The sequence below is a fragment of the Aulonocara stuartgranti genome (genome assembly GCF_965226115.1).
Source record: "Aulonocara stuartgranti genome assembly, chromosome: 3".
Lineage (NCBI taxonomy): Eukaryota > Metazoa > Chordata > Actinopteri > Cichliformes > Cichlidae > Aulonocara > Aulonocara stuartgranti.
The window spans coordinates 10,787,134-10,814,520 of record NC_138941.1 but is presented as its reverse complement, the minus strand read 5'-3'; the positions used below and the strand labels follow the sequence as shown (position 1 = coordinate 10,814,520).

At 41.9% G+C, this 27,387-nt stretch overlaps 2 protein-coding genes across 7 annotated transcripts in view; one reads left to right on the top strand and one right to left on the bottom strand.

Annotated features, from left to right (window-relative positions):
- Nucleotides 1–27,387, bottom strand: part of LOC309702186 (protein NLRC3-like) — a 374,484-nt gene that overhangs the window by 192,331 nt on the left and 154,766 nt on the right. For 4 of the 6 annotated variants that reach the window (XM_082526675.1, XM_082526674.1, XM_082526672.1 and 1 more), the window contains 6 exons: nucleotides 14,988–15,046; nucleotides 14,329–14,381; nucleotides 10,992–11,276; nucleotides 6,936–8,721; nucleotides 2,146–2,319; nucleotides 1,744–1,917 (listed from right to left, as the gene is read on the bottom strand). In XM_082526675.1, coding sequence (XP_082382801.1) covers nucleotides 1,744–1,917; nucleotides 2,146–2,319; nucleotides 6,936–8,721; nucleotides 10,992–11,276; nucleotides 14,329–14,377 — 2,468 coding nt within the window. In that variant the 5' untranslated portion in view covers nucleotides 14,378–14,381; nucleotides 14,988–15,046. Of the gene's footprint in view, nucleotides 1–1,743; nucleotides 1,918–2,145; nucleotides 2,320–6,935; nucleotides 8,722–10,991; nucleotides 11,277–14,328; nucleotides 14,382–14,987; nucleotides 15,047–27,387 lie in introns of those variants that run through there. The other 2 variants (XM_082526673.1, XM_082526676.1) reach the window with 2 other exon arrangements.
- The window catches only part of LOC309702377 (uncharacterized protein), a 202,004-nt gene that overhangs the window by 69,007 nt on the left and 105,610 nt on the right, over nucleotides 1–27,387 (top strand). The gene's annotated exons all lie outside the window — the stretch shown is intronic.

The window sequence follows — 27,387 nt, the reverse complement described above, 5'->3', positions numbered from 1 at the left end:
TCGTTATTATCAGGATGTCCAAAAAACTCCCTGAAAAGCCTTCAGTTAATCCAAAATGCTGCAGCAAGAGTACTGACAGGGACTAGAAAGAGCGAGCAGATTTCTCCTGTATTGGCTTCCCTTCATTGGCTTCCTGTTAAATCCAGAATTGAATTCAAAATCCTGCTCCTCACATACAAGATCTTAAATAATCAGGCCCAATCTTATCTTAATGACCTTGTAGTACCATATCACCCCATTAGAGCACTTCGCTCTCACACTGCAGGCCTACTTGTTGTTCCTAGAGTATTTGAAAGTAGAATGGGAGGCAGAGCCTTCAGTTTTCAGGCCCCTCTTCTGTGGAACCAGCTTCCAGTTTGGATTCAGGAGACAGACACTATCTATACTTTTAAGATTAATCTCATATTTCCATTAAAAGTGTTGAATTTGACTGTTTGATGTTCTTTATGATCTCTGGCACCAGTTCATCTGTAGGCTGAGCTCAATCCATCCATTTAGTGAAATTATGTTTAAAGGTCTCCTTGTTTTCTGAGCGTGCACAGATCCTGAAGCAGAAAGCCTGGGTTAATAGAGAAATGATCATCACTGTGATGATGCTCATCATCTCTGACTGGGATTTGAGGTTTTGTCAAAGCAGCAAAGAAAGCCTGGCTATGTTGGACTGGGTGTGGCAGCAGCTCCCAGTTTGAGTTCAGGAGACAGACGCCCTCTCTACTTTGAAGATCAGCTTCAAACTTTCCTTTTTGATAAAGCTTATAGTTAGGGCTGGACCAGGTGACCCTGAATCCTCCCTTAGTTATGCTGCAATAGACGTAGGCTGCCGGGGGATTCCCATGATGCATTGAGTTTTTCCTTTCCAGTCACCTTTCTCACTCACTATGTGTTAACAGACCTCTCTGCATTGAATCATATGTGTTATTAACCTCTGTCTCTCTTCCACAGCATGTCTTTATCCTGTCTTCCTTCTCTCACTCCAACCAATCACAGCAAATGGCCCCGCCCCTCCCTGAGCCTGGTTCTGCCAGAGGTTTCTTTCTGTTAAAAGGGAGTTTTTCCTTCCCACTGTCGCCAAAGTGCTTGTTCATAGGGGGTCATGTGATTGTTGGGTTTTTCCTCTGTATTTATGAAGTGCCTTGAGGTGACTTTTGTTGTGATTTGGCGCTATATAAATAACATTGAATTGCATTGTTAGTATCTCAGACAAAATCTCGTCTGTGTTCTGGAGCTTATCTTTGTGTTCTGCAACCCTGGTTTCCACATCATTAAGCCGCGCATTGGCTTTATCCAACTCACCCCTTATTTCCACCAGTTGCGCTTTCGTGTCTTTTCGAAATTCTTTCACCTCTTTCCCAACGCCTCTCAGTTCTTTCAGTATCAGCGTCAAACTTGCTGGGTCAACCTCATCTTCTGTCCCAGAATCCTCGCGGCTAGGAGTGGGAGAGTGGCCTCGGCTAGCCCTATAGGGGCTAACGTTAGCCCCTTCTGTTAGCTGCACATTGCCATCTTCCACGTTTTCAAACGTTAACTTCTTAGCTATTTTGTTCTTTCTGGACATCATTTAAACCCCTTTTTCCTCTTTATGTGCACTTAGATAGTGTATTAATTTACTTGGGGCAGTTTTAATAAGTTTCAGTCGAGAGCTCTCGTACTAGGTGTCCATCCCCACGAGCGCTGGAACCGGAAGCCTTGAATAAAATGTTTAATTGGTTCATTTAAAAAAAACAAAATGTCAATTGATCTGACCTCAGAGTATTTAGTTTACAGTTTAAACTTTGTAGTCCAGCAGACAGAATCTTCACTCCTGAATCCTGCACATTTTTGATACTCAGGTCCAGCTCTGTCAGAGTAGAGGACTGAGAGCTGAGCATTGAGGACACAGCTTCACAGTTTTCCGCTAGAAGTTCACAGACGTTGAGTCTGAAAATGAAAACATGAACAAAGACTGATGTTAAAGTGTAATCAGGGTGCAATAACTAATCTTATATTTTAAGAATCCTTGTTGTTTTATGCTGAGCAGATGTGGTACGAAACAACAGTAAATTGATCAAGTTTACCTCTACTGTTTAAATTGCTGGATTTATTTTCTCAGTTAAAAACAAAACAAAACAAACAAACAAAAGAAAAAAGAATACAAATCGGTCAGACCTCAGAATATTCAGTTTGGCGTGTGGACTCTCCACTGCAGCAGACAGAAGCTTTACTGCTGAAGCCTTCAGGCTGTCGGTACTCAAGTCCAGCTCTCTCAGACTACAGGACTGGGAGCTGACCACTGACAACAAATCTGTACAGTCTTCCTCTGACAGGTTACAGCTGCTCAGCCTGAAAAAAATAACAAGAACAACAAAACAATAATATTTATTATCAAATAAAATCTCTTTATATGTTGAATCTAAGTAATCAAATGTGTACAAATGAGTACACTACAATGCACAATTAAATAAAAAAATGTTCAAGAATTTAAGTGTAACAGAAGAAAAATATTTCAAATTAAACACAATTATTCCAATGTATGTAAATGGAAACCAGTGAAGAGCAGGTTGATTTAGTGACAGTAGTTCAGTGTCTGCTGGCACAGGCCTGTGAGTACTGCAGTATTACACTTACTACAGTACTGCTGGTCACTTTATTAATTCTAATATGTGTGATTACTGTAAATGTAGTTATAAATAATGTATCACATCCTGGACTCATTTCATTTTCTGTCTAAAAGCTGCTTTGGCTGATTCCCCTTTAAAGACCCGCTCTCCCTAAAGGCCAACTTTATTTTGATTGGATGATTTCATAAAGCACGCTGAAGGGCAGTAGCCAGTTATCATGAGCTCCATCTCCTCAACCTTCTGGTTTAGAAATTATAAGAAACTGTATACCTCATAAAAACCCGTCTTGATCCATGCTCAATCATCCAGGTTAGTAAATCCCAAAAGTTGATTCTGTTCATCTGGACGTAGCGCTTTCAGTGGGAGAAACATTTCGTCACTCATCCAGGTGACTTCGTCAGTCTCAGCTGACTTCTGGTTTCCAACCCTATAAAAAGTACATTTGCATAATGACTGAAACCAGCCCACTGAAGGAACAATAAGGCTGGGAGGTCAGTTCCTTGACCATTAGGTTTGAGTCATTATGCAGATGTACTCTTTATAAGATTGGGGAAAGCTGCAGTCAGCTGAGCCTGAAGAAGTCATCTTGATGAGTGACAAAATGTTTCTCCCGCTGAGAGCGCTACGTCCAGATGAACAGAATCAAACTTTGGGGGCTCATAAAATCATGATTAGAAATCTTCTCAGATGTATTTTTACATTTTAGATCCACAGCAACAAAGTTCACAGCAGGATGTCTCTGTTCAGTAATTATTATGCCCATTACCTGCAAACTGTGAGGTACGCAGGTAATGTCAGGTAAACACTAGCTGTCTGAAACTGTTCCTGTTAAATGTGTGTATAAAGGAAATAAGCTGAAATACAGAGACTGGGTGGATCTGTGCTTTGACTTTGACACCAAAAATTTCTTCCTGTTAAAAGGGAGTTTTTCCTTCCCACTGTCGCCAAAGTGTTTGCTCATAGGGGGTCATATGATTGTTGGGTTTTTCTCTGTATCTATTACTGTACGATCTACTGTACAATATAAAGCGCATTGAGGTGACTGTTGTGATTTGGCGCTATATAAATAAAATTGAATTGAATTGAATTACATCCCATTTCAGGTACCTAGAACCTGAACCTTCTCTGGAAACCTGGGACGCTGGCGGGTTTCTCTTGCTTACCTATCTGCTCATCCTCTTTCTTTCTGCTCGCATGATGATTTCCTGGTTGAGTTTGTAAAGACTTTTGCTCAGGACCTTCTTGCTGTGCGGCAACAGTGCTAACCACCGTCCGCTGTATGTTTTTCAGTCATTAAATCAAACCATGAAAGATCAGCTTGCTTCTCGTGATGAACCTGTCTGTTTTCGATTCCACACCAGGGTCTGCCCACTGGAAAGTTCAGGGATAAGGGTGGAGGATACTCACACAAACATAAAAACCCAGATTGCAACTCCAACTCTCTGTTCTAGTTAACCAGACCTTTCAGGCTCTTGTTCAATTAGAACCTCATGGAGTCTGAGTTAGCGAGACAGTTAAACATCCCTCTATGCCCCCTTAATCCGCCCATTCCCACTAAGTCATTAAATAACCGAGTGTCCCCTCACACAACTCAGCGCACAGAGCCTGTCTCCCCTGGCAATCACAAGAAAACACTTACCTTTTTTGCTTTTCATGCACCTCACAAACCACTCATACTCGGCTTTCCTTGGCTAGAATTACATAACCCCCACTTAGACTGGTCAGGTCAGAGGGTAATCAGTTAGAGTCTGTTCTGTCATTCAAATTGCCTTGTTTCTGCCCGTCCACCGGAACCTGTGGAACCATCAACCAACACTGAGACTGTTTTAGATCTCTCCTCTGTCCCCACCAAATGTCATGATCTTCAGGAAGTATTTAGCAAAAGTAAAGCGCTTTCACTGCCACCTCACAAACCACAGGACAGCACCATAGAACTACTCTCTGGCTCCACCCGGCCTTCTAGCTGGCTCTATAACCTGTCTAGACCTGAGTGTGCGGCTATGGAAAAGTACATTAAGGAATCCCTCGGTGCAGGCATAATCCAACGATTGTCATCTCAAGTTGGAACTTCTTTTTTGTGGGGAAAAAGGATGGCTCTCTCTGGCCATGCATTTACTTCAGGGGCCTCAGTGATATTACCATCAAGAATAAGTACCTATTACCTCATTAGCTCTGCTTTCAGGCCATTTCACAGTGCCACTGGGTTTACAAAACCCCACATCCGCAACGCTTACCACTTTTTCCAGATCAATCAGGGAGACAAGTGGAAGACCGTTTTAAACATGCCATTGGGGGACTACGAGTATTTGGTCATGCCGCCTGGGTTAACTAATGCTCCCGCAATGTTTCAAGATTAGTTAACGATGTCCTCCGGGACTTCCTTGACAGGTTTGTATTGGTGTATCTGGATGATATCCTCATTTTTCCCAAAACCTGTGAGGAACATCAGTCTCATGTCCATGCTATTTTTCCAACGTTTGCTGGAGAATAAACCTTATGTCAAAGCAAAAAAGTGTGAATTCCATTCCTCATCAATAACTTTTTTCAGTTACATTTTGGCACGGGGGCAGGTGAAGACGGATCTGGCAAATGTGAAAGCTTTAACAGAGTGGCCTACCCCTTGTACCCATTGTAGATTCAAGAAGCATCTCCAATGGGTTTTGGGAATAGCAATTTTTTATAGAGGGTTCATTTGCAACTATAGTCAGGTAGCTGCACCACTCAAGTCTCAGCATGCATCTGGTCCCCCAAAGCTGAAACTGCATTCACCAAACTGAAGTATCTGTTCACCACAGCGCCTTTTTGGTTCACCCTGATCACAGTTATCATTGCAAAGGTGGACACATCAGAAATTGGAGCAGGGAGAGGTAAATGATGCCAAGTGAAAGAGAATGCTTTGGGGGGGGGGGGGGGGGGGTCATGCTGCTGTCATGGTCTGTGTGAGCGGCGGTGGTTTCCCACTAGACTCTGGTTTCTGCCTTTGGGTGAAGCCTGGTCAGCCTGTCCATTGTCCACACCTGACAGTAATCTACTAGGCTGAATATAACATCAGCACTCCCAATAACTCTGCTAACCTCCTAATCCTCGGATCATCTACTCACCCTTGCAGTTCAGTCACGTTTTCCTGGATGCTGGTCTTCTTGATTCACTCACAGCCACATTAATGCCTTTCGTCTCTTAGACTTACTGGACCACTTGGCCTGGATTCAAAGCTAACAAGTACTCACCCAGACCTCACCACCTGCCTTCCCCAAGTTGCTTTCCAATTACTGACAAGTAAATGGTAAATGGACTGATTCTTATATAGCATTTTTCTACTCTCACGGAGTACTCACAGCGCTCTATACAACATGCCACATCCACCCAATCACACCCATTCTCACAAACACTTTATCTGAACTTAGTGCTTTCTAAGTACATTCACGCACATTCATACTCTGATGGATGCATCGGAGAGCAAGTTGGGGTTAGTATCTTGCCCAAGGATACTTGACATGCAGACTGGAGGAGCCAGGGATCGAACCACCAACCTTCTGATCAGTAGGTCAGATCAGACCAGCTTTACCTCCTGAGCTACAGAAACCCCAAATAAGACATTGAAGATAACCTCGTTCACTTACTGTAACCTCCACCAGTGATCTTTCTGATGCTGCTCTACCTCTGTTACAGTGACTCAGATTACCATCTACCAAGACCCATTTCCGGAAACCTACCATAGAGCCCACTTCATGCTCACAGCTTCAAGTGCTTGACTTCCGCCATAGTTCACAGTTCATGTTAAAAAATTCCAAGTGTCAAGTTCCTGTGTGTAAATAAAGCCTTCACGTCTAGTAATATTCAGTTCCTTCACCTTTGTCTGTATTTTGGGTTCACCATGTTGTTCTGGCCACACCGAGGTAACAGATTTATATTTGAAAAACAGAGAGACATGGGGGATTGCAATAAAGATGAGACACAAACCAGACCTTAAAATAAGAACATCTGAAAACGATGTAGGTGCAGTCTGGTAGCTCAAGTATTTGCTTTAAAAAACAGAGCTAGACTCCTGGTTGTTGGAGACAAGTGAACAACTTGAGGATAATAAACCTGTCAGAGGGGCTGAAGGATCAGAGCTCATGTTCTTATAGGCTGGATCTGGATTGTGCTTTGATTCGAGTTGAAGACAAAAATATTTCAGAAATGCTGACATGTCCTGCTGGAGAGAAATATTTAAAGTATCATGACTATTTTAGTGACTATTTTTTAATTTTTCTAAAGTGGTAGTGTTCTTTGAACTGAGCACCTCTGATTTATTTCCCATGATTTTAAGAATGAAGCGATGAGTTCATGTTTACTTACAGAGCTTTGTTGGAGGCTTTGACCACTGGCAGCAGCCTCAGAAGAGCCTCCTCTGAAGCAGAGTATTTCTGCAGGTCAAACACATCCAGATCTTCTTCTGATGACAGTAAGATGAAGACCAGAGCTGACCACTGAGCAGAAGACAGTTTATCTGTGGAGAGACTTCCTGATCTCAGGGACTGTTGGATCTCCTCCACTAGAGAACGATCATTCAGTTCATTCAGACAGTGAAACAGATTGATGCTTTTCTCTGCAGACAGATTCTCACTGAGCTCCATCTTGATGTACTGGACTGTTTCCTGATTGGTCTGTGAGCTACTTCCTGTCTGTGTCAGCAGACCTCGTAGGAGAGTCTGATTGGTCTGCAGGGAAAGACCCAGGAGGAAGCGGAGGAACAAGTCCAGGTGTCCATTTGGACTCTGCAAGGCCTTGTCCACAGCATTCTGGTAGAAGTGTTTCTCTGCAGATTCTCTTGTTTCAGACTTCTTGGAGGTTGTCTGTTGTTCTTCCAGCAGATTGAGTCCAGAGTTGATGAAGGTCAGATGGACATGAAGAGCAGCCAGAAACTCCTGAACACTCAGATGGATGAAGCAGAACACCTTGTCCTGGTACAGTCCACTTTCCTCTTTAAAGATCTGTGTGAACACTCCTGAGTACACTGAGGCTGCTCTGATATCGATGCCACACTCTGTCAGGTCTGATTCATAGAAGATCAGGTTTCCTTTCTGCAGCTGATCAAAAGCCAGTTTTCCCAGAGACTCCATCATCTTCCTGCTCTCTGGGCTCCAGTGTGGATCTGTTGCACGTCCTCTATTATACTTGACCTTCTTCACTTTGGCCTGAACCACCAGGAAGTGGATGTACATTTCAGTCAGGGTCTTGGGCAGCTGTCCTCCCTCTCTGGTTTTCAGGACACGCTCCAGAACTGTAGTAGTGATCCAGCAGAAGACTGGGATGTGGCACATGATGTGGAGGCTTCGAGCTTTCTTGATGTGGGAGATGATCCTGCTGGCCTGCTCCTCATCTCTGAATCGGTTCCTAAAGTACTCCTCCTTCTGTGGGTCAGTGAACCCCCTGACCTCTGTCACCCTGTGAACATACTCAGGGGGGATCTGGTCTGCTGCTGCAGGTCGTGTGGTTATCCAGACGTGAGCAGAGGGAAGAAGATTCCCCCTGATCAGGCTTGTGAGAAGTACATCAACTGTGGTGGGCATCGTAACATCAGTCACAGTTTTGTGGAAGTCCAGAGGAAGTCGACACTCATCCAGACCATCAAAGATGAACACAACCTGGAAGTCTTCAAAGCTGCAGATTCCTGCTTCTTTGGTTTCAGTAAAGAAGCGATGAACAAGTCCCACCAAGCTGAACTTTTCCTCTTTCAGCACATTCAGCTCTCTGAAAGTGAATGGAAATATGAACTGGATGTGCTGGTTGGCTTTGTCTTCAGCCCAGTCCAGGCTGTATTTCTGTGTTAAGACTGTTTTCCCAATGCCAGCCACTCCCTTTGTCAGCACTGTTCTGATTGGTTCATCTCTTCCAGGTGTGTCTTTAAAGATGTCTTCTTGTCTGATGGTTGTTTCTGGTCCATCTGGTTTCCTGGATGCTGTTTCAATCTGTCTGACCTCATGTTCATCATTGACCTCTGCAGTCCCTCCCTCTGTGATGTAGAGCTCTGTGTAGATCTGATTCAGAAGGGTTGGTTTTCCTGCTTTAGCGATGCCCTCAAACACACGCTGGAACTTCTTCAGCTTAGACTTAAGTTTAGGCTGACACTTCTGAAGAGCATCTGAATCAAAAAAAGGAAAAAAGAAGGAAAAATACAAATCTGGTCTGAAGGAGCTATCTGACGTACTTTGTCCTTTGTTGAGCCTATCATACGTTTTAGTTTTTAATATACTTATTCTACCAGAAAACCAGAAAAAAGGGGCTACAGGAATTCCTAAATGTAATTCCTGAAAACAGCCACATTAAATGTTTTGAACCTACACATCTGTATTGCTTTGCAGCTTTTCATATGTACCTGATGCCAACATGTGCAGGCTAAACAGGTTTCTGCTTTCTGTGCCTCTTCTCCAAACTTTGTCACCAAAAATAACAACACTGCTATGTTATTTAAATAAGCATCTGAGAGAGATTCAGTAATTCACATTTAATTCTTGTCGTAAATTACAATGGCGAAAGATAATGTAAACCCTTTCTGGCCACACTAAACATGTTCCTTCTCGTTTGGCTCTTGGCGAAGGCAGTCGCACTTTTCTCCTCTTCTCCTTCCCCTTATCTTCCCTGCTTAGCCTCTTGTGTCTTTGTCTTGTCTCATGTGTATTTCACTTCCCTGGAACACTCTCTCACAGTCTGTGTCTAAAAACCTAAAAGAGAATTATGGATTTGATCAACTGGTCTCTGAATGCTATTGACACCCTTTTCTCAACGAGTTGTCTGGGCTCGGGAGAGCCCGAGTGCCCTGGAGGGACTTTCCCTGCCGGATACACGATGGACGAATGGCAGACATGGAGGATCGTGTGCCTGGCGGGACTGTCGATCGAGGACGCTGAAGATATCTACCTATTCGGAACCATGATAACAGGGTTCTTGCTGATCGGAGCTGGCTTGGCCCTGGTTTATCGGAGAATTAAGAAAGCGGAACCGGCTGTTCAAACCCCCACAAGGCTGCCCGCTGGGATTGAAAGGATGGGACGAGGTGCGGCTTCTCAGAAAGGGCTCAGTGAATGCAGCAGGTTAAGAGCTTGGAGGCGCTAACGGCTGCAGTGAAGGCTCAGAATAACACCTCTGAGTGTATATTGGATTACATCAAGGAAGAATCCACTCGGAACAACACCTTGGGGCGGAAGCTGGATTACATCGCGGATCAGTTGGCTGCGGTCGTGAAGTCTCAGAATCTGCTCTGTGAGCAAAAGCCTGAAAAGACCACAGAATTGAAGGTAAATAACATAATTGAGAGGCTCGCAGCTATCCAGCGGGAGATTGAGAGACCAGTGTCGGTGTCGGAGTGTTAAAAACAGCTTGAAATTCTCATGAGTTGTTTGTAAAAGAAAAATCACAAATCATATAATGCGGCTACCCCTTTGGCGCCAGCTGTGGGCTCAAGGCCTGAGCTGAACAAAAACTCCCTGATAACGACTGTGTTGAGTCTGTTCCTTCCCATTCCATGCAAGGCCACCTGGGTTGGCTGGTAGACTGTTTACTTAGCCTGATAGGGCGGAGGACACTGTCTCAGCTGAACTATGGACACGCACACACATACATTTACACTGATAAGCACTCACACATCCCCCCTCCCCTTCCAATGCCTTCGATGCTTGTTGCCTCCTGGGAACACGAGGCGGGTCTGGGCCCACGCCGGAGAGTCGGCGCAGTGGCAGGACGGCTGCTGTGTTGCCTGGGATTACTCCTTATCCCCTAACCAACCTTGTTGTTGGTCACGTGCTCTATAATGTTGTACTGTGGACATTTATGTGCTTTCTGTGCAGAGGAGTTTTTTTGTTTCCTGTTCTCATGCTGTCCTCTATAGCCCAGCATGAGCAGAGGTCTCTTTTTTCCCCTTGTACTTTCCCATTGTAGTGTAGATTTCAGTGTTTTTTCTATAATGCAACGTTCTCTGACTTGTATCTCCATGTGATGTCTGTGTTGTGTGTGTATGGTCGGGGGGCGGGTTCATTCCACTGCAGGGCAACCTGACACTGCAGGTGATGAATAAAATTTGAACTTGAACTTGATTATATAAAAATGTGGCATTTAAGTCAAATGACTCATGCTTTTCTTCTTTAAGGCAATCAGTTTGCATGGTTTTTAAAAGTAAAGAACACTTGTGTTTAATTAAATACAGCTCACATTAGATCTAAGTAGTTTCACAGGTTTATGATGTCCATGTAGTTTAGAAAATACATTTGCAGGCATGTAACAAATCCAAACATTCGTCGTAGAATGACGTTCTTGCCCTCTCCTTTTTCTTACAGTGAATTCTGAGGTTTCACTTTCACATCTCAACAAACTGCAAGGTGACCATTTTTATTCATGGTATATGATACATGACCTCACCTTGTTGAGCAGATGGATCAGAGTATAAACGTAGCTGAGAGAAAAGAGAAGGATCTTTGATCTGAAGATGTTTGATTGTTATCTTGCATGCTTTGTCTCCTTTTTTCCTCACTGTGTCGATGAAGCTGCGTGCCTTATCTGCTCTGGCTAGGTTCTTCTCCAGTATCGATTCTTTCTCCAACTCATTTAAGACAGTGTCACATACGAGGGCCTCAAGCAGCTGTGTGAGGATTTCTGTTGTTACCCTCCAGACAAAGGCTGACCGCACCCTGGCAAGCTCCTCCTCTACAGAAACAAGAAAGAGACATAAACATGGTTCTCAGTCGACATCATGTGAAAAATATTCTAACTTTGTTGAATTAAGACTTCATCATCTCATCAACAAATACTGAATTTTAGGATGTGTGGGGTTAAAATTATGCCAGCTTAAAATGAAACTGAAGAAAATATTGAAACTGAAAAATAATATTGTAACCGATACACAGATGATCTGTATTGCTATACAGACGGGCAGGTATACAGGTATACTATGAACAAATATACATATATAAAGATGAAGCACTGTGAGGTAAACAGATCTACAGAGTGCTATGAAAATATCTACAGTAGTGGAAGCGTAGCTCTCTGAACAGACTATAACAGTGTAGGCACTATAACAGAGACTACACCATGTCAGTGTCCTAAAACTACAGCAGTAACCAACGTGGTGAATGTTGATAATGAAAGGATCATGGTCACTGGGAGGAGGAGTGTAGAAGGGTTAGGTGAGTGTGGATGGAAAGGCTCAGCGGGGACTGAGTTCAGTAGGGTGACAGCTGTGGGGAAGAAGCTGTTCCTAAACCTGCTGGTTTTAGTCTGAAGGCTCCTGTAGCGCCTCCTGGAGGGGAGGAGGAGCTGGAAGAGTTTATTGGCAGTATGAGAGGAGTCTGAGAATGATGCATACTCGGCTTAGAAATCTCTTTTTGAGCGTTGTGTGATGGAGAACTTTGCTTTGTGTAATGTTATAAATACTTGGATAATCCTCAGAGTCTCTGGACTTTTACTTAGAGATATTATATTCAGTCCTGTGGATAGTTATATATTTAAAAATATATGATCCTCTCTGGTTACTCTGGTATGAATGACTCTGAATCACTTAATGGTAAATAACACACTATTTGCAAATTTGCAAACTGTGAAAGAATTCCAGATGACAAGTCTGTAGTTCGACATACAAGTGACGACCTTTGACCTTCATCAGTTTTTATTTAATTGTGTCAGAGAAACTCAAACGTGCTCTTCATGCAGCTGAGTACATTCAGTGTTTAAAACGGAAGCTGTGCAGGTCTGAGATCAGCAGCTTTGTGAAACACCAAGCTGAGGTCCTGTTAATGCTGATATATAGTGACACAGTTACATTTCAATTTAATTCAATTTTATTTATATAGCACCAAATCACAACAACAGTCACCTGAAGGTGCTTTATATTGTACAGTAGATCGTACAATAACAGATACAGAGAAAAACCCAACATTCATATGATACAGGGGTGATTAATCCTTTTGACTTTGTTTTTATCAATAAAACAGCTGCAGCTTTCACTACAGCACATGTGGTGCTTTAACCTTTGTACTGTTTGCATCAGTTCATTCTGCAGTTAACATGTGAACATGTTGGATGATCTGTCTGCTGTCACTGGGTGGTGCTGAGGTCTGAATCTGAGGGCAGCTCCTGTAATCACAAAGAGAACTGAACCATCACAAACTGAAATATAAAGTTTATCTCAAATCTGAAATAGAGCTGATCCTTCTGTCCTCACACACCCAGGATCTGAAGTTCTTCTCTTACATTTCTTTAGTTCTTCAGCTCTGCTCACATACGAGCTGTTTATTTCTTAAAGCCGTATATACCAACAGATTTTCCAATATAATGTTAACCTTTGAGTTGTTGGTGCTTTGTGAATGTGAATCTGCATACATGAGCAGACGGAGCAGGTTTCAGTCCTGGTTCAGTCTGCTGCTGCACCGTGGTCACCAACATACAGAGGTATCATAACAAATATGAATGCTTTTTTCCCTCTCAAAGGATGTAAGCTGTACTGCACATGTAACTTTGTGAACTTACCTCAATAAGAATGATTCAGACTGTTTTATTTAACCTGAATATTTGAAACAAACTTAGTAAAAACAATACACAGAGTCAGTGCTAAAAATGTAATCCGAGGAAAAATGAAACACACATTTTAACTTAAGCTGCCAAGCAGAAGTATTTGGTTTGAGTACATAAATATTAGGCTTTGCTATTTAATCTGTAATTAATGATTAATGAGGGGTTACTGAAGTGCAAGCCTTTTTTAAAATATGTGTTAATATCCTTACAGATGTGGCAAAAGAGTGAAAACATGCTGCTGTTTGCACATATTGAATAATCAGCTCTGCACAGGAGCTGCAGCAGAGTGCAGCCTGTTGCTCTTACAGTGTAATACTCATAATAAAAGTACAGTAACTGTGGTTAGTTACTGACGGAGCAGCCCGGTGCGTTTCTGCTCATTTCGTTCACCTGCACGGGTTAGCTAAACAAACTTTACAAAACAAGTTCTTAGCTAGCTAGCTAAGGATGTTAGCTACAGATTAGCTTACAAACACCTTTCACTTACCAAAAATATTGTGGCGGCTCTCAGGTCCTTCTGTCAGGCAGACACTGAAGAACACCTGAGTCTGTCAGTTTGAAACAGTCGGTAAACGCTGGACCTCCTCTCAGCGTCCCCGCTCTATGTGCCGTTCAGAGATACGCAAGTTTCTTCATGACTGCGGCTGCTGCAGATATTAGGTCGTCCATGATTTCTACAGTCACTGGTCAGCAATATAATGTGCGCAAACATATGTGGCTCATATATGTGGCTCTGAAGCCCCGCCCCTCAAGCGCACCCTCAGATGCCGAAGCAGTGCCAACTAATTGAAGCTGAAAAAATAACTGTACGTGGAAAAAAAACGATGTAAGTGTGAAAACCACATGAGCAGTGAGTTTTTTCTTTAAATTTCTATATTTATGTTTTTTCACTATCATTTCACTTTCAATACATTTGTTTCAGTTTCAATATTTCTTCAGTTTCATTTTAAGGTGGCATCGTTTTAACCTCATATGTGGGTTCAAAGTACAAAAAAGTCCAGTTGTTTCTCTGCCAAACTCCTTAGACTGGAAGTTCTCATGTTATATTAATGTCCCACAGAAAGATTAAGGCAAAGATTAGGACAGGTTACAACTCGTGAATTTTATGTACTTGTCACAGTTACAAAAAAGAATCTGCCTGAAGTCTATACATCCATACGTCTCATCATACAAAGCACTGATCTCCTACCTGCTGATGGAGCTGCTTTGGCTGGCTGTTCTTTAGGTTCTTCCATCATCTTTCTATAAAAACACGAGAAGATGATTTTACCAAAAGAAACAGTGAACACAGTCTGGGTGTCACATCATATGAATTTGTGTCATGGTTTAGTGTACGGGCCACACACACTGAAACTGATCTGTGTGAAAGAACACATCGACGACATGTGAATGTAGTGATAACCTCATCATAATAGAGGTTTTTACTTTTTCACATATTTGTTCAGTATAATGATTAAATAATCTGACAATACAAACCTAAAATACTTTGTTCCCTGTCTGCGACTTTGTGCGTCTCTGCTGTTAGTGCTTACAGGAAGTTTTAAACTTAAAATCCTTCCCCACATATGTGACTGTGGTCTCTGGGGCCATTATCCTGAAACACTGGGGCTCAGCCCTGAAAGCTTTGCTATCTTCACCTGATAACAGCAGCTGTTTAAAGTTATTGAGTTTGACAGGGAAGTGAATGTAAATGTGAGACACTGTGTGCTCACAGCTAAAGGCTGCAGTCAGCTGTGTCAGAGCGTCCAATGATCCTTTAATAAACACTCAGAGCTCCATGTTGATGAAGCTGTCATGTGTGAGCTTGTGAGGCTCCTTTAATCTGGCTCTGCTCTGTCAGATGCTCACCTCTTCTTCACTGTCTCATCAATCTGCTGCACTCTTCATCTCCTCCTCTCTCTGCTGTCCTGTTTAAAAAAACAAACAAATCAGCGTTAGCCAATCAAACTCTGTGCAGATGCTGCAGCTACAGCTGATATGTCATTCAGCTGTTCATCAATCAGCTTCTGCTGCTGTTTATTCGGCTCTTACTCTGAACACGTGCAGATCTAGGAAGATTTTCTTGGGGTGTCAAAATCAAAGCGTTTGTTTTTTCAAACACACGTGCAGGTGTTTATATCACATATGGTTTAAATGATTCAAATGCAGTAAGTATACATGTTTCATATATCGTCTATAACTGAATTATGTTCTGTAGCCTACATAATGAAACACTTTAGTTGCATAAAACGTGAATTTTGATTTTATGTACTGTATATGTCACAGCATCGCAGTGTGGATGTGGAGAAGAGAGGACCCAAACGCAGGACTCACAGGTGGTGAAGGCTGGTGTTTATGACAGAATGACAGAGTCTGAGATGGATGACTGACTGGAAGACCAGCTGAACAGAAACGACACATGTGGGACTGACAAAGACACTGAACTGGAGGACACTCAGGACTTACACAGGCTAATGATAATGATCAGGGTTCATATGCCTTTTTCAGGGTCAAATTCAAGCACTTCTTAAACACTTTCAAGGTCCCTTTTCAAACTTTTCCAGCACATCCCTCCCTCACCGCAAAAACAAAATGCATGTTTCAATTCACATCACCTCAGTAAGACCATGTGAAAGTTAAGACAAATCATCCTAGGTGAACTTAAACACCTTTGTTCCCTTTTTGTTAAGAAATAGAAAAACACTCCACACAAAAATACTGCAAAAGGAAACTGTTGCCTTATATACAGAGTATATAAACTCAAAATGCACATGTCACTTAAAAATTAAGATGTGAACAAATCAACTTGTTAGATATTCTTCTCCTGTTGAAAAAACCCCAAAAAGAAATAAATAAGTCTTCTCATCAGATATTGATGCTTCTTTCCTGTGTGACAGAAAATAGGAGACAGATGTTTGTTTGTTTTTTAAGTTAATTCCCAATAAATCTGTTTTATTGCTAACTACATTGCTGTCTGTATTATTGCTGAAGTCCTAAACGATCACCTTTAAAGTGTTTGTGCTAATAACATCATGTCCGACAGGCATGGAGAACAGCACTGACTGGGAGGCTTTGAACAGATCACATAGTTCAATTCAACATATACGACTTTAAGAATGCACAAGCATCTACTTAAAATCTATTTAATTTATCATCTGTGATATTATTATATACAATTCCAATGTATGTTGTTCATCCCACTTAAATAATCAGGAAGACTTAAAGTATGAAATATTCATATAAATGTGTGAACTGTCTCTGTGGCTGATTGTGCCCCACAGGCCTCAGTGTGAGCTTGAAGACATTTATAATCTTTAAGTAGTTTGATGTGTCGGTGCTGACCACAAACACAGTTTGAATGAAACTTTGGTAGCACAGAAACAAGAGGCTATTCTTTGTGACCATATGGATCACTCATATTACCGTTATTTCACCCAAAGGCACCAAGTTAATACTCAAAAAAGCTGCAGCAATACACACAAATATAAACAGTAAATGGCGAAAACTTTGCTTTTAGCCTTTAACCCTCTGGGGTCCAGGGTATAATTGGCCGTTTTTGACTACTTTTGATTTGTTCTCTATATTTCACCTTTAAAAACTGTTTCTCTTGCCAATCTGTTATTTACTCATTTTGACATAATGTGTCAGCACAATTTATCTAAATTCAGACGAAATTTAAAATACGAGCAGAAAGTGATATTTTTGACTGTAAAAACCACAAACATGTTTAACGAATCATTTTCATAACTTGAAATGCAAATAGAAATTGTACATTTTTAAAAAATATGCACAAGTTTTGCAAACAACAAAGTTATTTGGTACTATTTACCTAAAAATGCAGCCGAGGCTCAGACGTTTTTAACCATTCAAAACTATGTACAGAACAATCAGCTGTTCTGCATCAAAGAAGAAGACATACAAATGATTTATGCAACTCCAAAAAATAGTTTGTGTCACTGTGACACAGAGGAGAACAGCACAGGGATAAACCTGCAGGTCTGACAGCAGCTGTGTCAGCGTTTACACTGCAACCTGCCTTTGGTGGCTTTAAGGCAGCAAATGTGACATTCACTAGTAGAACTGACACACAAAACAAAACAACGTCAACACACTCCAAACACGGAAAATGTCAGAAATTTCTCATGTCTCAAAACTGTCTCTTTCTCGCTCCTAAAACCTCCGCCTCTTCCCAAACAACCAAATGCCACATTTTGACATATCATTTTTTGATTGGTCGACATGGTACATTTTTCCACCAATAGGGAAGGAGTGTTTTTTCTTTTTCTTTTTTCACTCACAAGCAAAGCGTGTTTGCTAGCGCTCTCCTTAGAAAACGCCGTTTTAACCGTTTCTTCCCGGAGGAAACGCCAGTTTTATTCAGAAAAAACATCAGTTTTACGTGGCCTATCAACACAATTTAAAAACTGGTATATAGTTTGAAGTCCGCATGTTCGACCCAAGTTGAAATGGAGACTCTGGGTCCGTCGACCCCAGAGGGTTAATCAGAAAGCCTTAAGTTAGCTAGTTATGTATTGGGCTAATGTTTAAAGCTTTCACTTGAGTAAATTAACTCATATTACTGCTAAGCAATGTTAGCTAAGTTCACAGCATATTCCATAATAGCGCTGCCATACTGCATCACACTCAGTGCATTTCAATCATTTCTACAGCGAGTTTGATAGCTAGCAAAATAATAATCATAATTTTAAAAAATAGCGTGTGTAACATACACGTACTGGAAAATTATTTACTAGGACTCATCTATCATGCGACTAGAGAGTGCAAACTCCGCTCATGTTGTTTTCCATCACACACTCATTAAAACAGCGACCTACAGGTATGTTAGCGCACTCATCCCCGACTGTCCGACGGAGGGGCGGGGTCACACGTTGAAACAGACACAAGGCAGCTTCATTTTATTTCTCTATCTGACAAGAAAACTATTCAATCAGATAGTTATTTGTGGTGAATGAAATACAGTTACACTTTCAAGCACTTTTCACTGGGGTCAGACTAAAAAATAAATTAAGTCTCCTTAGATAATTTTTTTTCCAAAGATTCTTTCTTTTGTTTTCAATAGTTCTCATCACGCTGATGATGCTTGATGTTCAAGGGGTCTCCTTTCCCATAAGTTTGATTCTAATTCCTACCATGGTGATGTTAAATTGGGGTGAAATGTCATCATAGCAGCTTTGACTGACAGCTGCAGTCACGGAGAAACTTGCGTGTCTCTGTTCGGGAATAGCAGATAGAGCGTAGGCTCTGAGAGGAGGGCCAGCGTTTATGCTACGAAAACATGACCAAGTGTTTTAACCTGACAGCCTGAGGTGTTCTTCAGTAAACTGGACTACCCGACAGAAGGACCCGAGGCCCCGCTGCTCTTTTTCGGTAAGTTAAACATGTTTGTACGCTAATCCGTAACTACCGTCCTTAGCTAGCTCCAGAGACCTAGCTAGCTAAGATGAGCACTCGGCTGTCAGGGTTCGTTTAGCTGTGCAGGTGAATGAATTTACTAAAGAAATCAAGAGAAACGCCCCAGGCTGCTCAGTCACTAATTACTGTTACTGTACTTTTATTACAAGTATTACACTGTAAAAGCAACAGGCTGCACTCTGCTGCAGCTAGGGTTGCCAACTCCCTGAAAAATAAATAAGGGACACCTCGTGGCAAGGGCCAGGCAACCCAGTTGTCTTCACCCTTCCCAGTGTGGTAGCTCTTTTTTTTGTGTGTGAAATTATTTTTTAACTATTTGACTTGAATTTGATTTAAGCAGATGCATATTCTTTGTGATATGAACATATGGGAAACAAATGATCATTTAGCCATTTATTTTTAGCTCAAAATGACAACATTAACACAATAAAACAGGTCTCTTTCTTAAACAGAAGCCTGTCATGCTTAACTTTTGAGAATATAAGTAAATCTTTCTTTAAAAGAACTCTGTCCTGCTTAACTTAAAATTATATAAATTAATAGAAAGCAATAGAACGAAAAATATTCTTGTAACAGTGCACATATAGTGCATTTAGTACAATTGGCTTCAGTTGAGGTATTATTTCAGCTTTTCTAATGCTAATCAGCTGCTCCCGTTTGTAAACCCGCTTGTTCCCATGATTACGCATCTTAACTCATCATCATTATTCATCTATGTATTACTTTTATGTATTAGTCATCTGTTGGGGGAAAACTCTGTAAAAGACCCAGGAGAAATAAAGACACAATGAGACAAGATTACTTTTTATGCTTTAACGTGCGCACGGGTAAGCTGTTCAGAACAACTCACGTGTACAGAGGCTTGGCACTCTTTATAGGAAACACAGTGAGAACAGGATAAGAAAATACAAAACAGATAAAATAAACAACTCCATATGTGGCGCTAGTCTCGTCAGCAGAGAGCTGTGAGAGATAAAACAATCTAAAACAATATGTCCCAAAACAGTATGTCTTTGCTGAGAAAGTCTAAAAGGATAATTCTAAACTAATCTAACCATAGACAAAGGGAAGACAAAGGGCATCTTTGTACATTTAAAAGAAGGTAAAGAAACATAGAATCATTTTTCCTGTAACACATTTTAAATATTTTAATAAAATAAATAAGGTATATTAAGGCTATGTCACTGTTCAGCTAAGGACAGTGTGCGAAAAAGTAACTGTCTCCATCCTGGGAAAAGGATGATTCTGCAGGTCATCTGAAGCCCTTGATGGATACAAAATAAAATATAAATAATATAATAGAACTGCCTGGTCCACCATGCAACAGAGAGAACAAATGTGACCGCAGATTGGATGAATTCTAAATTATCTGTTTGCTGAATAAGATGATCCTAACTATCAAATTGGCTCAGTAGTAGTATAATGGTACACACTGATAAAATATTATAATATGCTATTGCTGTTATATAAAACAAAGAGGATAATATTAACAATGACATAATATTAATATGAAGAGGCACCTTAATCGGTTATGATGTGAGGTGGATAATTGTTAAGCAGTAGTCTGCATCAAGCTTAAGGTTTGCTGAAACTCAGTGTAATGACATGTGAGATGAAGACAATACAGAGAATAACTAAACCAATGAAGTGCATAGAGGCACTTGACCAGCTTGAAACCTATCATTCTAGCATGACACATTGCTGAGATATAGAGCACACCTATAATAACAACCAATAAGCAAAACCCTGTAGACAACAGCTACAACTACAGGATTGAGAAGCTGAATTAAATATGTAGACACTGCTAAGCTGATGAGCATGTTCCACATTTTTCTTTTCTTTTTATTTATTTCTTTTAGAGCAGAAGCTGCTGTAACACACCCAAAGAAAGACTCTAGGTCTGACCAACCGTCTCAGTCGTGGGCAAAAAGATGACAGTCAATAAAATTCTAAAAGATAATTTATTGACGAAAAATATATCAAGAGATAAAAGATAAAACAGTCCAGTGTCCCACTTATGAATTGTATAAAAACACACAGTCCCAAGGCCAGAGCCAGCTATGCCACACAGCCAAGTTGCACTCCACATGTTGCCTTTAACAGGGTTAGAAGTCGTCCTTGGAGACCCACCACCCTGCAAGCATATAGTCAGTGGTCACTCAAGCCTCTGCAACCCTGCTGCCTTTAGGCTGTGGCATATAATAGGCCCTGGACTGCACAGAGAGACAATAGGGCAAAACCCATCCATCCCAAACATATCTGATTTCATCACATTACATAACTGCACAGAGAGACAAAATGAAACAGCAGTGTGGGCTATAAGTAGACCAGTGTATCAGTGCAATCAAGTACACCTGCCTCTAATTAGTCAAACCCCATTCCAGCCATTGGCTCACCAAAAATGTGACACACACAAAACCACTCCCAACCCAGTGCAACTTCACACAATAATATGGAGCTGAATTCACACAGGCACATTAGTCTACCATGTTACAAGCTGCATGCTATTAAAAGCCAACATATGCAGACTTCTGCCTTGTTCGGGTGGCAGCATTTTTTTCTTTTTCTTTTGTGTCCTGACACGTTTATGTTTTTTGTTTTTGTTTGATTATTTTGTTGGTTTTGGAAACGAATTTAAACGAACTTGTGACAATACTTGAGAATCACAGTGACACATAGTGATTAGGCATATGATTGAAAAATGCCTAGGTTTAGAGCTGTGAGCTATGAGCTGTGAGCAATGCAAAGTTAAATATGTATAAATGTGAGATCCATGAATTGTTTGAAAAACTAGAAATTATTCAAAACTGCCTTAAGTGAAAATGTAGTGTTGCACCTATTCTCCCAAACCAAGACAAAAAAAAAAGAAAAAAAAAAGAAGAAGCATTCTGTAACTTAAAAATAAGGCTGACTGTTGACAATAGACTAAAACACTAATCCGCAGGTGGCTATCAGGAACAGAGAGGCGAGCAAAGTCACAGACACCAATGCTGCAGACAGCCACGCAGAAACAGCAGATAACATAGAGACAACGCCTGCTAGAACCGTGGAGAGGAAGGTCACTTCCCACGAGATTGTAGGAGGAGGCCACAGAGAAATAATGCAAAACAGTTTCGAGGCAGCCACTTAAGAACCTACAGTTTTCAAAGGACAAATTAGTTGTAAAGTCAGCATTCAGGCCACACAACTGTACAACAATTAACTGCCCCTTTAGAACTAGTACAGCAAGTGGCCGCAGGTGATTTATTAAATGCATATATGACCCGTCGTGTCCAGTAAATTCTGACAAAACTTAAGATAGCAGTCATGCCATTCTTTTCTGGTATTACACCTGAGTGCATGCTAAGTGACACCCGCCACATCCACTTTCCAGAAACCAACCGAGTATCACAGCATTCTGAGATTTAAACAAACCCCAGGCCCAGATCCACCTTATGATCAGCAAGTGTGGAAGCTAGGAGAACAGCATTTGACCTTACAGCACAGGCCGAAATTGTGTAGGTTACGCAGTAACCACAGATAGTAAAATAATAGAAGCAAAACCACTTTCTTCTTCATGTCCTGCACAGAGCGCTCAGCTGATAGCTGTGATACGCGAAAGCTAAATACACAAAGACAAACTAATAAACATACATACAGACAGCCAGTATGTTTTCTCTGCTGTGCATCATTTTGCAAAAAATTTGGCCTAACAGAGGAATGATTACACCAACTGGAAAACCGGTTCAGCATGCCAACCTCTTACAACGCCTACTGACTCTTTCATTACTACAGGCAACAACTTTGCTGACAGAGCAGCAAAATAGGCGGCACAAAAGACAAACATCACATTGATGGCAGTAAACACACATCAGATTCCACTGGATGTGTTGAAAAATGAACAAAAGCAGCAAGCACAGCAGAGCAGGCAAAATGGCTAAAACACGGTGCAGTTCTGACAAACGACTTAATGATGTGTTATGGCAAGCCAGTGTTGCCAAAATTCCTCCACAAAATGGCGGCATTAGTGACTCATGGCTGTACGCATTTGTCAACGGGGGGGACTGACCAGTATTGTCGACTCTCATTTCTACACTGTAAATTCTACACTGTAAATTTTGAAACCTCAGCAAAACAATTTGTCAGAACGTGCATGACGTGTCAAAAATATAATATAAAAGAGGCCGTTTTCCCACACCACCTTATCTTTTTCACACAATCCATATGGACTTTATTGAGCTAAATGAATGCCAAGGGTAAAAATACGCCCTAGTGGTTATAGATGTATTCTCAAAGTGGCCAGAAATCTACCCAGTGAAAAAGGCAGATACAATTTCAGTAGCAAAATGTATGTCTAAGTTGTAGGAAAATAAAGAGATGATTGTAAATAACGAAGAACTTAATGATGTCTATCAAGTGTCTTGCAGATCACAGCCCGGTGACTGGGTTCTGATCAAAGTGCTCCAAAGGAAAAACTGGAGCTTGCAAAATAGCGGAACGACCATCTTGCATCCATCAGAGCCAGTAAGTGAAGCCATCTAAACACAGCTGACACAGGCTCGCCCAATTGCCGTGATCTCGCCCGGTGGAGGGGTCAGCTTTCCTGGCCGGGGGGTCTACTCGCGACAGGAGGGTGTGTTCCGTCGTCATGAGGTGGTGGCTCCTAATAACTGCAGCGGCCCTGACCCTGGCCGGGCTCCTCATCTTTGCTTCCGTGAGGGACAACAAGTCACGCTATATGAAGAAAAGGCAGACAATGTATGACAAAGGAAAGTACACTAAGTTTCCCCATGGCTACGACACTAATTTCTGGTGGCAGTTTATGAACACTACAGCTCACTGGAATAATAAAACTGACTGCTATGCATGTACCCATATGCCCCTATCCTCACAGACGTCTGGCCTGTGGCCGTACAGCATACCTGAAGATCGCAGTTGGTGTCTGTTGGGCCTGGCAACACATCCAGGCTACGGTACTCTTTGGTCCAAGGCCAACTACAGCATCCCAGCGAAAGCAACCTGGAGGTCATCATCACTCACGAATGTGCACTGTTCCGGACAGACCTACCTACTGACCTGGCCCCAAGTCTCAGACCCACTGCCTGATGTAATTCTACTGAACAAACTGAACGCAGCACAACTGCCAGTATGCGTGATGAACAATGGATCGCGGGCAGTGGGGGAGCTGCCTACTCACCTATGTAAGCACATATACACTTTCTGCCCACCAAGGAACGAGAGGAAGTGTATGGCCTGTTCAATCAACGCCACCTGTGCCAGTAACACGACGCTGATGGGCCTAAACTGTCGCTCCGACTACAGCTACCGAATGCCACTACAAACAAAGACTCAGTACCAGACAGGATGTGCACGGACGGCACCAAGCAGTAAAGGAACCAGAGTTTCGCATCTGAGGAGGAGTGAAATTCTTACAGAGCTTGATCCCCGGCATTGGAGCTGCCGAGGTGCGGGATCACGTGGAGATCAACCGATATGCTCTGCTACGACACATCAACTTAACTAAGGCCCTGGGAACGGCCTTAACAGGAGAACAGAAGGCCATCAGAACGATGGTGCTGCAGAACAGACTGACACTAGACCTGCTAACAGCATCACAAGGAGGAGTTTGCAAGCTGATCGGGGAGACATATTGCACTTTTATCCCTGATGGATACGAAGCTGGAGGAGACATTTATGAAGCTTTGCAGAATTTGACCGTTCTGCAAAAATATGTCACTGACCACACACCTGGAGCAGCTACAGCACAAGGCTGGCTGGACTGGCTGGACTGGCTGTTCGGCGGTTCATGGCTGGCTGCTGTAGCAAAGCCGTTTGTCCTTCTAGGTCTCATCATGATAGCACTGCTCATATTAGTGTTGTGTGTGTTGCCATGCCTAAGAGTAATGATTTCAAAGATGATAACAACTACAATGACTGCTTATGTTGCCATGCCTCAAGAAGAACAGCATCCCGTTGCTATTCTGTTAGAGGAGAACTTGTAATAACTGCTAATGAATGACGTGGTGATTAAAAATGACTTGTCAAGTGATCATGCACTGATTAACACATTAGTAGTTTATGCAGGTACAATATAAGATTTTCATCCTTTTATTTTTTGTAGTTTTCGTTTTAAATATAAGGTTTTTATCCTTTATTTTTTGTAGTTTAGTTTTATTATTTTCTCTTGATTATTCCTCTTGTTATTTCATTTACTATAATTTTCATTTACTATGATTTTCTTTGTTCTTTTTATTATTTTATTTGTTTTATTCTTTAGACCACATGATTTACATTTCTGCTATGCTGACATTTTGAAAATTAAAAAATTGCTTAAGATACTTAATAAATAACCTTCACAGACAATTGTTGTATACATTTAAAATAAGTTAAAACAGGAGGGAATGTTACAGGAAAAATGATTCTATGTTTCTTTACCTTCTTTTAAATGTACAAAGATGCCCTTTGTCTTCCCTTTGTCTATGGTTAGATTAGTTTAGAATTATCCTTTTAGACTTTCTCAGCAAAGACATACTGTTTTGGGACATATTGTTTTAGATTGTTTTATCTCTCACAGCTTTCTCCCAGCTCTCTGCTGACGAGACTAGCGCCACATATGGAGTTGTTTATTTTATCTGTTTTGTATTTTCTTATCCTGTTCTCACTGTGTTTCCTATAAAAAGTGCCAAGCCTCTGTTCACGACGTGAGTTGTTGTTCGCAGCTCACCCGTGTACACGTTTGATTAAGAAAGTAACTTTGTCTCATTGTGTCTTTATTTCTCCTGGGTCTTTAACAGAGTTTTCCACCAACAAAATGAAAACTACAAAAACTAAAAGGATGAAAACCTTATATTTAAAATGAAAACTACAAAAAATAAAAGGATGAAAACCTCATATTGTACCTGCATAAACTACTAATGTGTTAATCAGTGCATGATCACTTGACAAGTCATTTTTAATCACCACGTCATTCATTAGCAGTTATTACAAGTTCCTCTAACAGAATAGCAACGGGATGCTGTTCTTCTTGAGGCACGGCAACATAAGCAGTCATTGTAGTTGTTATCATCTTTGAAATCATTACTCTTAGGCATGGCAATACACACAACACTAATATGAGCAGTGCTATCATGATGAGACCTAGAAGGACAAACGGCTTTGCTACAGCAGCCAGCCATGAACCGCCGAACAGCCAGTCCAGCCAGTCCAGCCAGCCTTGTGCTGTAGCTGCTCCAGGTGTGTGGTCAGTGACATATTTTTGCAGAATGGTCAAATTCTGCAAAGCTTCATAAATGTCTCCTCCAGCTTCGTATCCATCAGGGATAAAAGTGCAACATGTCTCCCCTATGAGCTTGCAAACTCCTCCTTGTGATGCTGTTAGCAGGTCTAGTGTCAGTCTGTTCTGCAGCACCATCGTTCTGATGGCCTTCTGTTCTCCTGCTAAGGCCGGTCCCAGGGTCTTTGTCAAAGTTGATGTGTCGTAGCAGAGCATATCGGTTGATCTCCACATGATCCCGCACCTCGGCAGCTCCAATGCCGGGGATCAAGCTCTGTAAGAATTTCACTCCTCCTCAGATGCGAAACTCTGGTTCCTTTACTGCTTGGTGCCGTCCGTGCACATCCTGTCTGGTACTGAGTCTTTGTTTGTAGTGTCATCCGGTAGATAGGTGAGTAGGCAGCTCCCCCACTGCCCGCGATCCATTGTTCATCACACATACTGGCAGTTGTGCTGCGTTCAGTTTGTTCAGTAGAATTACATCAGGCAGTGGGTCTGAGACTTGGGGCCAGGTCAGTAGGTAGGTCTGTCCGGAACAGTTCACATTTGTGGGTGACGATGACCTCCAGGTTGCTTTTGCTGGGATGCTGTAGTTGGCCTTGGACCAAAGAGTACCGTAGCCTGGATGTGTTGCCAGGCCCAACAGGCACCAACTGCGATCTTCAGGTATGCTGTACGGCCACAGGCCAGACGTCTGCGAGGATAGGGGCATATGGGTACATGCATAGCAGTCAGTTTTATTATTCCAGTGAGCTGTAGTGTTCATAAACTGCCACCAGAAGTTAGTAGCGTAGCCATGGGGAAACTTAGTGTACTTTCCTTTGTCATACAGTGTCTGCCTTTTCTCCACATAGCGTGACTTGTTGTCCCTCACGGAAGCAAAGATGAGGAGCCCGGCCAGGGTCAGGGCCGCTGCAGTTATTAAGAGCCACCACCTCATGACGACGGGACACACCCTCCTGTCGTGAGTAGACCCCCCGGCCAGGAAAGCTGACCCCTCCACCGGGCGAGATCACGGCAATTGGGCGAGCCTGTGTCAGCTGTGTTTAGATGGCTTCACTTACTGGCTCTGATGGATGCAAGATGGTCGTTCCGCTATTTTGCAAGCTCCAGTTTTTCCTTTGGAGCACTTTGATCAGAACCCAGTCACCGGGCTGTGATCTGCAAGACACTTGATAGACATCATTACGTTCTTCGTTATTTACAATCATCTCTTTATTTTCCTACAACTTAGACATACATTTTGCTACTGAAATTGTATCTGCCTTTTTCACTGGGTAGATTTCTGGCCACTTTGAGAATACATCTATAACCACTAGGGTGTATTTTTACCCTTGGCATTCATTTAGCTCAATAAAGTCCATATGGATTGTGTGGTCTCAGGTTTCCCTGAGCATTATATTTTTGACACGTCATGCACGTTCTGACAAATTGTTTTGCTGAAGTTTCAAAATTTACAGTGTAGAATTTACAGTGTAGAAATGAGAGTTGACAATACTGGTCAGTCCCCCCCGATGACAAATGCGTACAGCCATGAGTCACTAATGCCGCCATTTTGTGGAGGAATTTTGGCAACACTGGCTT